Here is a 14,628-nt window from a genome sequence, read left to right on the forward strand (position 1 = left end):
GCCCCACTGTATATATATATATACACTGAACAAAAATATAAACGCAACACTGTTTTTGCTCCCATTCCCCATGGGATGGACGTAGAGACCTAAAATTCATTCCAGATACACAATATAACCATCCCTCCCAAACAGTGGTCACAAATCAGTCCAAATGTGTGGTAGTGGGCACATCTGCCATATTGAGATAATCCATCCCACCTCACAGGTGTGCCACATCAGGATGCTGATCTGACATCATGAGTAGTGCACAGGTGTACCTCAGACTGCCCACAACAAAAGGCCACCCTGGAATGTGCAGTTTTGTCTCACAGCAAAATGCCACAGATGCCACAAGCAATGAGGGAGCGTGCAATTGGCATGCTGACAGCAGGAATGTCAACCAGATCTGTCGCCCGTGCATTGAATGTTCATTTCTCAACCATAAGCCGTCTCCACAGGCGTTTCAGAGAATATGGCAGCACATCCAACCGGCCTCACAACCGCAGACCTCGTGTAACCACACCAGCCCAGGACCTCGACATCCAGGTTCACCTCCAAGATCGTCTGAGACCAGCCACCCAGACAGCTGCTGGAACAATTGGTTTGCAGAACCAAACAATTTCCCCACAAACTGTCAGAAACCATCTCAGGGACGCTCAACTGCATGCCCGTCGTCCTCATCGGGGTCTTGACCTGACTCCAGCTCGTCGCCGTAACAGACTTGTGTGGGCAAATGCTCACATTCGATGGCGTCTGGCACGTTGGAGAGGTGTGCGCTTCACAGATGAATCATGGTTCACATTGTTCAGGGCAGATGGCAGCTGAGAATGTCCCAGTTCTTGCATGGCCAGCATACTCACCGGACATGTCACCCATTGAGCATGTTCGGGATGTGCTTGACCGGCGTATACGACAGCGTGTACCAGTTCCCACGAATATCCAACAACCTCGCACAGCCATTGAAGTGGAGTGGACCAACATTCCACAGGCCACAATTGACAATCTGATAGACTCCATGCGACGATGTGTTGCACTGCATGAGGCAAATGGTGGTCACACCAGATACTGACCGGTTCTGGGTCCCCAGACCCCCAATAGCGCAAAAACTGCACATTCCAGGGTGGCCTTTTGTTGTGGGCAGTCTGAGGTACACCTGTGCACTACTCATGATGTCAGATCAGCATCCTGATGTGGCACACCTGTGAGGTGGGATGGATTATCTCAATATGGCAGATGTGCCCACTACCATACATTTGGACTGATTTGTGACCACTGTTTGGGAGGGATGGTTATATTGTGTATCTGGAATGAATTTTAGGTCTCTATGTCCATCCCATGGGGAATGGGAGCAGTAACAAAAGTGTTGCGTTTATATTTTTGTTGAGTGTATGTATATATGTATATATATATATATATATATATATATATATATATATATATATATATATATATATAAAAACACCCAGCACGCCCATGCGGGCGGTTTATCCTTCAAGCTCGGGTCCTCTACCAGAGGCCTGGGAGCTTGAGGGTCCTGCGCAGTATCTTAGCTGTTCCCAGGACTGCGCTCTTCTGGACAGAGATCTCCGATGTTGTTCCCGGGATCTGCTGGAGCCACTCGCCTAGCTTGGGAGTCACCGCACCTAGTGCTCCGATTACCACGGGGACCACCGTTACCTTCACCCTCCACATCCTCTCGAGCTCTTCTCTGAGCCCTTGGTATTTCTCCAGCTTCTCGTGTTCCTTCTTCCTGATATTGCTGTCATTCGGAACCGCTACATCGATCACTACGGCCGTCTTCTTCTGTTTGTCTACCACCACTATGTCCGGTTGGTTAGCCACCACCATTTTGTCCGTCTGTATCTGGAAGTCCCACAGGATCTTAGCTCGGTCATTCTCCACCACCCTTGGGGGCATCTCCCATTTTGACCTCGGGACTTCTAGGTTATACTCGGCACAGATGTTCCTGTACACTATGCCGGCCACTTGGTTATGGCGTTCCATGTATGCCTTGCCTGCTATATATATATATATATATATATATATATATATATATATATATATATTGTTATATATTGTTATATATATAACAACTACCTTCATTCTTCATGCCGTAGCTCCAACTAGGTGCTGCAGCTGTTCCAGGTTTGTCAGCTGCACAGCCATGATGATCCACCACATCCCAAAGGTGCTCTGTTGGATTGAGATCTGGTGATTTGGAGGTCATTTGACTGCAGTAGACTTATTTTCATGTTCAAGAAACCTGTTTGTGATGTTTTGAGCTTTGTGGTGTGCTATCGTGCTGGAAGCAACCATCACTGTGGTCATAAAAGGGACCGATATAGTCAGCAACAATACCCAGCTAGACTGTGGCGGCTGGATATCGTCTCTTTTTCAGAACGTTCTCTGTAAACCTTAAAGATGGTTGTGTGGGAAAATCCCAGTAGATCAGCAGTTTCAGAAATACTCCCAGCCCATCTCACAACAACAACCGTGCAGCATTCATAAAATTGCCTTTCTCTCCCATATGAAAGTTTGAACTTCAGCTATTTTTGACCTTCAGCTGATTTGACCATATGTACATGCCTAAATGCATTGACTTACTGCCACGCGATTGGCTGATGAGATAATTACATTAATAAGCAGCTGAACAGGTGAATCTGAGAAAGCAGCCAGTGAGTGCATGTGGCTTCTTTGTATTGTTTAGAATGATCTCAGCTCAGTCTGCAGCACATGCATAAGAGCAGCATCACAGCCGAGCAGATGGTGGTACACAGTCAAGAATGTGTCTTTGCACAGTGTTGCCAACTAGGTCAGAAATACACATTGCTGAAAAGCTCATAAACAATTGCTTTTTCTGGTTTTAAATGATAAATATTGCTTTGAAAATTAAATGCCAAATTCTATATCATGCTTGATCTGATCACCTTACTAAAAAACAAGGGTTCATGTCAACCTCTAACTTAAACAACATTGATTACATTACTGTCTTCATTTGAAATGTACTCTACCTGTACGGTTGTATGTAAAAGAAAGCACCTTAAAGTTTAAAGCAGACTGAATCTGAAAGCTTTCTTGTCTTCGTGTGTCACTAGTTTCCTCCCTTTCCTAACAGTGGGGTTATGCCGGGAGACCAAAAAGTCATTAATATTACTGTTCCAGTGTGCCGCTGTTTATTTTGAGACTGTGGCTCAAGGGACTGATACGCTGCTGCACACATGCATCTGTACACACAGGTGTTTTACTGGGACACAGTATACAGCTCTTGGAGGTGGTTTTCAAAATGCTGAATCGATATAACAGTGATGTGCTCTGAAGAGACTTTGCTGGTGCTTCATAAATATGCTTACAGCCACAACTATAAGCACGTACTGGGGAGGTGTCTTCCACAACGAATGGCTGGTTTGGAAAACGGGTCATTGAGCTTACCTTAGCACTTGTTTGGGTTGTTGTTGCTTGATGGCCACATAAACCATCCGCTGCTGTTATGACTTCTTATTTGTGATATGTATGCAAGCTTTTGAGGAAATGGTTGTCTGCTTCATTGGGTTTCTATCAATTAAAACTCAGGAATGTGATGTGCATAAGTGATAAAGCATCATGTGTTTCACTGCTTTTGAAAACTGCTAAATGAAGAACCTGATGATCATATACATATACTGTACTTTGTTCATCAGTTTATTGCTGTTCTTTTCTATTGAGTCTATTAGACTTGTTTATGTCACCCACAAATATGAATGTGCTTTTAGTGAGACCACAACAATTAAAATGAGTAACTTTGCAAAGGTCACCATTCATCATGCAGTTCCTGCATGGGCCGATAAAAACACTAACTTTTCTTCTGCTTCTATTCCATTTGTCAGGTAATTTATAGATTTAGTAATGGCTATGCATTTGTACGGCAATTTATTACCCCTGGACTGGGCCACAGTGTAATGTAAATCTAAATGGTATTTCTACTGTCAGCCAGATCCAAGATATTCACATTAAGAAAGGGCTGAGTTATTTACAGTTTCAATTCAAAGTTTTACCATTGGTTGGTCCCAGCAGTGCTGTTAGCTGTGCCCCATGCAGGAGGCATAAAAATGTGGGGCTATGGCTTCATACTCCTAATACAGCAGGTGACTCTATGAGCATATCAGTGAATCTGGAGTGACTTTTGATATTACTGGTTTTTCTGTTTATTTGTGTGCTTGCAGACTGGCCAACATGATGACGAATAAATGCATGCAGGGAAACAGAGATTATTCCCACCAATATTAGTGTTAGATGAGCCCACACCATCATTTTTCTCTGAATGAACTGATCTCTTTGTTGACAGAAAAGCCCTACTCATGCTTTCCATGTATTCATTTAGCATGAAAGTGGAACAAAGACGAGATGGATAAAAGATAATAAGTAGGTTGTAGTCACCGCACTGCAATGGGAAAACAGCTATTTTCTTCGAGGAGTGCAAAGGCGCGAGTATGCTCGTGCATGAACGTGCACTGGTGACATTCTTACCTGGACCGAACCAGAGAGAGTTTTGAATTCGCCAGCAGCCTGGCTGCACTTGCTCCACTGCTGCCTGGAAAACTGCAGAGCTGCTTCTGGTCCACATCTGGTCCACATCTGGTCCATGTGGGATGGTTGGACATTCACCAAGCCAAGCACAACCAGAGCCACTGATAACATGGCAGTGCTTATAGCTGACAGCAGCAGTCTTAGCATATGTCAATGATGATGCAGGTGTGTATATTTATAGTAGTTATAGGGTACATTAATATGCAGACTGCACTGACCTGTATTACACAGATGTACAAATCAATATATTTTGATAAATAAAATTTGCTTCTGAGGACTTCAGGTGGGCTATTTATCTTTTTGTTTCCCAACTGATTGCAAACATGAAATCTGATTTAAGCTTGCACGTAACATTTTTGAGATACACATCATTGATGTTTGACGTGAATGATGTGTATCTCAATATAATGTATCAACACTATGGCTAGAAGTTTCCAAAAATTGTTTTAATGTGTTTATTCTGGACAAAAACAAGAGAAGACGATCTCAGGATCTCTCCAAAGCATATTTCTGTCAATTTAGCTCAAAATAAATCCACAAACATGTTTGAGGCACTTGCTTTTGCGCATGCACTGCACACCCGTCTCTCTTTGCAAGAACAAACAGTAGCGGGTCATCATCCTCTGATTCAATTTTTCCTGGTGTTGGTTTTCCAATACTTTTATACCTTGGTGACATCACTCAGATTTGGTGGGAAAATGTCAAGATGAGAATGTAAAAAGTGCAATTTCAGTGACATTCTGGCACTCATTAGTTGATGTGCTTTCAGCATGTTATCCACAAGCTCAGCAAGATTCTCTGCTCTGATATTGCCAAGACAATTCTGTGCACAAATGTTTCCCATTGCTGCTGATTCAGATGGCTTTAGCATTAGTTCACAGATTTCAGGACCAACAAAAACACCTTCTTTCACTTTGGCTGCATTTTGTGGACAGTAAACTTATTTCTTAAAGGCTAAAATGCATCACTGTTTCTGCCCAGTCATTCTAGCCGTCCAATTCTGGGAAAATCATAACTTTTAAAAAAATGGGATGAAAGAGATGAAAATGGTTTGTTAACGCACAGGTGAAAGTATACCAGCAGCAAAATGCTTGTGACCAGTTTGATCTTTTAGGTACCGCTAACTACATTTTTTCATTTGCCTATCTTTTAACATATTGTAATCTTGTTGACTTGTTGTTGTCTAAATAAATCACAAAAATGAGAATTGTACACAAACCTTTGACTTTGTACAAAGTGATTTTAATTGCCTAGCTGCACCTTAATAAAAAGTCTAAAGCCATGTCAGCAGGTCTGTAAGCCTTCAGTTTTTGAACACCAACAGCGACATGCTAATGCGGTTATTATGACAAACCATTTACCGTTTTTTTTTATCATCTTAGTTTAGCTTGCTACCAATGCTAGTCAATAAGCACTAAATGGCCGAAAGTATTCTCTATTTAAACCTACTTAAAGTGAAGTGCTTCACATTATAAATAAGGTTCAACAACTCAAATTGTACAAATGGATCAAACTAAAATAAAAGCAAGCCTCCACATGTAGGTCTGTGGTCAGGTCAGTTCACTGTTATAGAGAGGCATCTGGCTATGAAGACCTTTAAAAGGCATCAGCAAAATGGCAATGCATCTTGCCAATTGCAACTTCAAGAGATTGAGGCACTAAACGTAGGAGAGATAAAATATAAAACTGGGACAAGATCAGACCTAGCAGGCCAACATGTGTAGGTGGGTGACACACTGAATAAGATAAAAGAGATTTGAGGTTTGGTCTGTGGACACTCAACTCTGTCTGAGTGCCTTAAGCTTCCCATCCAGCAATGCAGAGGTCTGTACGATAAGCTTATAGGTTAATATAAATCACAACACCCCCCCCCCGACAAAATATATTAAAACTTCCATATCCTTCTAATGATGATTGACATCTTGCAAAAATACTGGTGCTGTTTGGTTTGTGTCGAACTTGCAGCTTCTGTGAGTTTAATCAATCTGGAACTCTTTTGCTTGTTTGCAGGTTGGAGTAGCTGTGATGGATGACCAGTGTGTGTCTCATGGCAGTCCTCATCGCAGCGGAGGTCATGTCAGTACTGAGGGTCAAAAGTTGAATGTCATCAGGTGTGGGTGGCTCCGGAAGCAAGGAGGTTTTGTCAAAACGTGGCACAGTCGCTGGTTTGTGCTGAAAGGGGATCAGCTCTACTATTACAAAGATGAGGAGGAGACTAAAGCTCTGGTAAGACTGTGAATGTACTAGAAGATGAACTAACATAAAAATTGTGGCATGCACCCACACATATGCAGATGATAGTTCTCACTGTATGATGATTGAGTTTTTTTTGGATCAGACAGCTCTTTGGCTTATGACCAGACTGTATGTAAAAGATGGGTGTAGCATCTGTGAAGTTTGTTTTATGGGCTCTGAAACCTTAACCTATGCACCTAGGGTCATAAGTCATTAGCTACTGTAAGCATGGTTTGTTAGCAAGGTGCGTTCCTACAGTCATATGAAAAATGTGAGTTTTTCACAAGACTCTATGCAGTCCTGTGAAAAACTAAAAAGTAATACTTTTCTATATGACTATCAGTCTCCCACATCATTGTGGAGGAATTTTCGCCCACTCTTATTTACTCTAATTTACAGCATCGCTTCAGTTCTTTGAAGTTTGCAGACATTTGTTTATACACAACACTCTTATGGTTCCACCACAGCATTTCAATCAGGTTGAGCTCTGGACTTTGACTGTGTCATTGCAGCACTTTAATTCTTTTATTTTTCAGCCATTCTATTGCAGACTTGATGCTGTGCTTGCATGTGCTCGATCCAGTTTTAGCAAAGCTTTAGCTATCAGACAGATGGCCTCACATGTGACTCTGGTACACAGAGGATGGTCAATTCAGTGACTGCAAGGTACCCAGGTCCTGTGGCTGCATGCCCAAATCATCACCAATCTACCGCCACGCTTGATAGTTAGTTGAGGTGTTTGTGCTAATATGCTGTTTGGTTTTCACTAAACGTGGCACTGAGTTATATGACCAGACATCTTTGGTTTGTTCCGTCCACAGAGGTTGTTGCAGAGGTTTTGTGATTTGTTCAGATCCAACTTTGCAAACATAAGCTACAGTATACTCCCATGTTCTTTTTACAGAAGAAAAAGCTTTCTCTTAGCAGCACTTCCAAACAAGGCCTACTTGGTCAGTTTTCTTCTAATTGTACTATTATGGTGTTTAACATTTAACACACTAACTGAGGCCTATAGTCTGAGATGTAGCTATTGGGTTTTCTCTCAGCTTTGCAAGGGTTTGACCTTGGAGTGAATGTTCAGGGACAATCCACATCCAAGATTGGCAGCTGTCTTGAATGTTTTCTACTTGTGATGAGTCTTTGGATGGACTTTAAATTATTTGGAAATGGTCGTATAGTCCTTCCCAGATTGATGGGCAGCAACAGTTGTTTCTCTAAGATTACTGCCGATGCCTTTTCTCCTTGCCACAACTTAAAGCTCCAGACCAGCAAACTGTCAAACATTCTGTTTTATAGCAGTGGTTACATTTCATGATCAAAAGATCAAGTGCATTTGATTAGCAGCACCTGGCTGTTACTTACCTTCTTGACACCAATAGAAGCAGTTTTGTTTTTTGTTTAACAGGACTGCATAAAGTCTTGTGAAAAAGGAAGCGTATGGGTGTTTCACACAGATGGATACATGCTGATAGTTCCTAAGTAAGATACAAATACAATAAAAGCATTTACTCAAAGCAGCTTGCAACTGCCACTAATGATAATTCTAAGCCTCGGTGAAATTGAAGCCAACCCTCTAGAGCCGTCACAAGTGGTGATATTACTTTTCTTACTCAATCTAATGGGCCAGCCTCAATATAAAATGATGGCTGGCATACAGTGCGTCGCTATGAAGTCAGCCATTCAACAGTGGGAAATGTGCTGGAGATGTTTTGCTCACTTTAACATTACGATCAGATATGAATCTAAATATGTACTCTAAGCCCTGCTGTGGTGAAGTGTCTGTTTGTGCTTTCTGTATTTGCTGTATTTACTCACAGCACCACCATATTTCTTGTAGATACATGCTACAGTATAGCCAGGTGAGATGATAACATCGAGCTATGGTTCAAATGAGGTTGTTTTGACTCTCAAACCAAACTGTTTTCAGTTTGTCTTTATGGAAACACACACACACACACACACACACACACACACACACACACACACACACACACACACACACACACACACAAATGGCTATCCTGAAATGAGAAGAGACAATGAGTAACACGAGTTTTATGGCTATCTCTAACATTACTGTAACAAGGAACTCCCTCTCACTTAGCATGTGCAGACTGGAAAAAGAAGCTGCCAAAATACAGTGAAAGAGAGCGAACATTGATTCCACAAGTTGAGTTCATTAAGAAACTTGTTTAATTTCTTGAATTTGATGAAAGAGTCAATAGTCTTTTCTTGGTTGTCAAATACAATGATGCTGGATAGCAACTTGTTATTAAATACTAGTTCATAAATACTCTAAGAGTGTGTTTTATGAGTAGCTTGTCACGTCATATTCCTATCATGCCTTTAATCTTTATATCAGTTAGCAGATGTTTCGTGTTTTGTTTTTTTCCTCTTTGCAGTTATTTTACACCAGAGCTTACTCCTATTTGGCAAATACACAAAAGACCACATCCTTTTGTAATATTTATTCCTACCAAACAATATCTCCTTTTTTTCCTGTGGAAACTTGATCACTTGTGCACAATTGAAATCTTTATTCTGCTCATCTACCCACACTTCTTTGCCTGGCCAATTTTCCAGGAAACTGAGCCTCAGCCAAACCCAAGAAACAGCAGCAGCAGAAGTCTCTAAAGGTTAAAGCTCCAGACCTGAAGGTGGGCCACAGGCCAGATACAGGGGGAGGAGAGATTTTCTTTCTTTTTTTCTGGGAAGGCCAGGTTTTGAAGCTGTGTCAAAAAAAAAGAGAGAAAACAGTTTTCCTGAAACAACTTGATAATTATATTTATCATCATGTTCTCAGAGAACTTATTTGTAATGTCCCTACAACTCCATCTACCTGTGGAATACTCTTCTTTGGTTAGCAACTTTCCATTCTTGCCCTACTTCTAAAGCTGTAATAAATTTCAGCTACTTTTTTTTTTTTTGCAGAGAATGGGAAATTTCTAGTGAAACTAGGTCAGGTACAGAGGAGTGTGCTCAAAGTCCTCAAATCTCCATGACCTCCAAAGCAGAGAAGCATGTAAGAGCACAAACAGAACACTCCAAAAAGACAGCGTACCGAACAGAATACAAGATAACCAGTGTAGCGTTTCCAACATCCCAAAAAGGAGGAATACCAGCGGGACAGAGAGGAGACAGAAAACTGTCAGAAACAGGTTTGGTTTTGCTTTTTGTGCCTCGAACGCTGATGTTTAAGATCAGGGCAAAAACACAAACACACAAGGTGCACTAAGATCCTCCACTTTACTTAGACTATATGTGGTGGAGTAATATCTACCCACGCTAACCTATTAGCCACATCCAACAGAGACGCAACTGATTAATTCTCTGACATGCTGTGATCTCTCCATTACCCATCACATTAGCCTAATTGCTGCTACCTCAGAGGACACATGAACATGTGCTACTTTCTGTTGGCTAACAATTTGTTGAACGATTAGACAGGAAAATATTACATACAAATTACATATTTAACTAGCTTCTCGCACAAACTGAATCTACATTTTATGAAAACAAAAAGCATTCATTATGCTATTCACATATAAATATAAAGTCTCACAATAAATGAATTTAAAGTACACACAGTTTAAAAAAAAGGCGGGGGGACAAGTTTGGAAAATAGCAGCATTTAGACACAATGGACTGACTGCTTTATCTTTACTTACAGTGGACACAATGCGCTAGCACTGCACTCTTAAGCAGTAAATATTAGTTGCTAATATTATGAAGAATTATGGGGAGGTTTTAACACGGAGACTTACCAGAAAAGTTGGCAAGTGATTGCTTGTAATTATGTAACTAATCACAGTATGACTTTTCTGTCTATCTTAGGCAGAGTGCTAGGTTTCAGTGTCTATTTTTGATACTGAAAGCCTAACAGTATTTATGATTAGTGCCTCTAATCCTGTTGTTACTCTAACCAAACAGCTCGAGTTGTCATATCAGTCCTTAATCCTGCAAGAACATTGGGGGGGTTTGGCTCTTGGGACCACTAGAGTCAAGTTAGAACCATAATGCCACCAGTTAAACTAGCATTACCTGACTGGTTGTAAGTCGTAGCTGGCTGTTGCTGGCAGTAACCATGAAAATGACTGCTAAACTCCTAGTCACACTGTCGAGCGGTCAGTGACGCTGGGGGGAAAAAATGTGTAATACCCAACCGGTTGGCAAGCGGTTGCTGGAGGTTGTTTGCTGTTGCTACGTGAAACTGGTAGCAAAGAGGTAAACTATGCTGCACCAAAAACCTCCTTGAGATGGCTTTGGCGGCTAGCAGATTGCCATGGTAACCCTTACTTTGCTGACTTGTCTCCAAATACTCACTAGCTACTCACTAAGTGGTAGTGAAACTGTGAGAACAATTTGCCTTCAAAGTAAAAATCTGTACTCTTTGAAACAGGTTGGTTTCAGTGGTAAAGCACAACTTTTACTTTGGAAGTGAAGATTCCCCGATTCGGGTTTAAGTCGCTCTCTTCATAGCTTCTCTGCTGCTCTGCAAGCACCTGTCTTTGCAGCCAACTCGGTGTCCGCCATGCAACCTGTTTTTGCAGATCTCGATGGAGTAGTTGGGTCTTTTGAGATTCAATTCTGAAAGTCAAAGCTTAAATAGCTAAACTTGGAATAATCTTTTCAATTATGAAGTCAGAAAGCTGTAGAAAAAACATCAAGTAATAAATAAAAAAAACAAAAAAATGGGATTTCCTCAGAATGGCTGTAACATGTGTGATGCACTAGGAGTTTATACCTGACATACCATTGTTTTGTTTTCATGCAGTGAACATTTTATAACATTTGTTTGATTTCCAATACTGCAACTCATAAGAATTCTGATGTTTTTAGATACTGTAACATTATCTGAAAAATTACTGCTGATGTAGGCAAACATGTTGATGCTATACAGTTAGGCCGAACCTCTCTGAGTAACAGGAGGAATCCGAAGAATGGGCGTCAGATGGAGGTGAAGGGTCACGGAAAAGCATGGGTACAGGGTACAGCACGTGTAGGATTAGTGTCGATATGCCATCTGCCTGCACTTACTCGTCTATGAAGGAATACACACGCACAAGCCCGCATGTACACACTCACATTCTTAGATGCACACATACATTACTCGGATTTCATCTGGCTGAGCCATAAACAAAGACGCTATTCATGCGGTGGGTGAGATTGTATGGTTATTGTAATTCAAACCACTCAGCCTTGTATCTATATGCCAGGGATGTAAGGAAAGTAGCATTGTGAATGAATGAGAGAATTGTGAATTAATACGTTGAAATGATTTAATGTTTTAAGAAATGAAAGACATTAAAATTTCATAAGTTTATTATGATTTTAGCTGCTGCACGTCTTACAAGTTAGTTAATATTCATAGCATGTAGGGGGCACTTCTGGAGGCAGACGAAATGAGAAGTAGCTGGATTTAATAAGAAATTGCATCATATCAATAATGCAGCAGTGCAGTTGTGTACTAAAAGTCCTTTTGTTTTCCCTGCTTAAGCTGAAAACCATTTGACCTTTGCATTTAACTGGAGTAAATAAAACGCCACTGCAGTTCAGTAATTTTTCATTCTGCAACACTGTGTTACTGCTGATTTGATGACAATAGTAACTCTGTAGCCCTCGTTTGACATTGACAAAGATGTTTTTGAGGCATCACAAAGTAATAAAAGCTTTTTATAGCAGGCAGGGTTCCAGCCAGTCACGTCAGAACCAGAGCAGATCTGATTTGCATTATATTTGAATGTATGAGGCATGTGAACCAAGAAGTGGACATTATCAAGACACCCTTGTGTGAACAAATTGAAAAGCATTGCTGACATCATCCTCTGGTAATAGACAAAAAATTTCCATTAAAGTGGTTCAATAAGTTTGCATGCATGGGCGTCTCTTTAAAATTACAGATGGGCAATAATATTAAGGCAAAGACATTTCCTTTAGCCTAAATATATTAATGCATGAAAAAAGTTTATCATTAATAGAAGGCAGCCCCGTCCATTAGTATTCCTAGGCTGCATATACTGCATAGAAGTTATTTCCTTTAACTCCTGAAGGGTGACTGCATGTCTAATAAGCTCTGCAGTGATGGATGAAGAAGTCAATTAAGTCTCACTGGACTTGCAACAAGTTCCTGTAAGTTTTGTAGCCTAAGGACTTTTTCTATTTCTAATACCTGATGGTGCAAGAGGGTAAAACAGCAAATTTAAGGTGTGTGCAGATGTAGTGGTATTTGTATTGCTGGAGCAAAGCAGCTGTATGGAATATTTACTCACGTCGAATCCCAACTCACTAAAAAACTGAACTGCAGAGCTTCTTGTTCTGTCTGTCTTAGAATGCTTCACTTTTCATTGGTCATAACACAGTACAGTAAGCACTGGCTCACATCTGTTGACTCATTATATTTCATTTATAGCTGTATCTTAACAATGAATTTGTAGATAAAAGGTGTGATTCACATTGATACTCCTAGTGATACATTGTTATTTTGTCCAAAATAAGGAGTCGATGGTTTACATTCAGTTCTAGACTGCAGCAGTATTCTGTAGTTTGCATGATGACTTGTCTGCAAACATTTGCCGTTTTAATGAATGAGGTGCAGTGAAACTTGAGGAAGGTCAATGCAAACCACTAACGGAAAAATTGGTCTTCCAAATAAAAGTTGAGCATTAGCACCACAATCAATCAACATTTCAAAATGAGCAAACTACGAGCAACTGTAGCAACCTGCTAGCAATCAAAGTAACCACAAGGAAAGGGGAACTACTAGCAACCACCTGCCAACCAGCTGGGGAACACAAACTTTCCCTAATGGCTGGTGGTTTAGAAATGGATTTCATAACAACAGAAACTACTACTTGGGAAATAAGATTTGCCTGTGTGACTGAGACATAACTTAATGGGGCGAGATACACAAATATTCCCCCTCAGTAAATTATTAAAATAAATGTGCAAAAACTGATTTTATAAAGTTTTTAACTGTTTTAGCACCTGTTTACATTAATGAATGTTGATTAGCTGATGTTCTGTATAATTTAGAGAACTCTCATTGATCTGGTTTCCCATGAATGAATAATAATGAATGGGTAAGCAAACATGTGGACAAGCTAACACACATTTTACATATGCTAACCACACGTGCTTTGTGTGAAGGTCATTGTTCAGTCAGAGCAAGGACCTGCTGGACAAAAATCCATATCAACAATATCAGGTTATAACATATTCCTCCCACCTGTCTCCTCTAAGACCCCCGAAAGAGATTTGAGGGCAGAATCGCATATCAGATATACTGAAAACTGGTGGATGGTTTAAAGATGGTTTAAAGACTTTCTTTCTGCCTTTCACCTTAATAGGTTTAATTGGTATTTGCTCATTTTAACTTTGCTTTGCTGGGAGATTTTAAATCAAAATACTTGTAACCAATATCGAAACTCTTGCTTCTTTCTGCTTCCTCTGCCGTTCTCCTTTATTAAGCAGAAATGCCATCCCATTTTCTCTGCATTCTTTTGCAGTTTATACATCGAGTTCATCATCTTCACATCTGCCTAGTGAAGCTTGCAGTGTCAAATAAATCAAAACCATGCTTTGGTGGCTTTGGCCTAAAAACCGAATCAAGTTTCAGTCAGATAATTAATGCCATCAACTTTAGAGCTTAACAGTCAGCCGCTTGAATTGCTTTAACTTTAAATCTGACCTTGCTGACACAACTTTGAAGTCAAGCCGACTCCTGTCACGCATGTCACTTTTTCAGGGGCTGTTCTCTCTGCCTTCATTCTTACTTTCTTCTGTTTTTGAGAGCTGAAATATATGAAGTCACACTCATGAACATTTTACATACAGCTCAGCTCACAGCAC

The 14,628-nt window shown here is 40.6% G+C and overlaps 1 protein-coding gene across 1 annotated transcript in view; it reads left to right on the top strand.

Annotated features, from left to right (window-relative positions):
* Positions 1-14,628, top strand: part of arhgap24 (Rho GTPase activating protein 24) — an 81,874-nt gene that overhangs the window by 8,949 nt on the left and 58,297 nt on the right. Inside the window, exon 2 of the mRNA XM_004549675.3 lies at positions 6,556-6,771. Within this exon, the coding sequence (XP_004549732.1) occupies positions 6,571-6,771 (201 nt within the window). The 5' untranslated portion in view covers positions 6,556-6,570. The remainder of the gene's footprint in view (positions 1-6,555; positions 6,772-14,628) is intronic.

Source organism: Maylandia zebra, linkage group LG7 (assembly GCF_041146795.1).
Source record: "Maylandia zebra isolate NMK-2024a linkage group LG7, Mzebra_GT3a, whole genome shotgun sequence".
Taxonomy (NCBI): domain Eukaryota; kingdom Metazoa; phylum Chordata; class Actinopteri; order Cichliformes; family Cichlidae; genus Maylandia; species Maylandia zebra.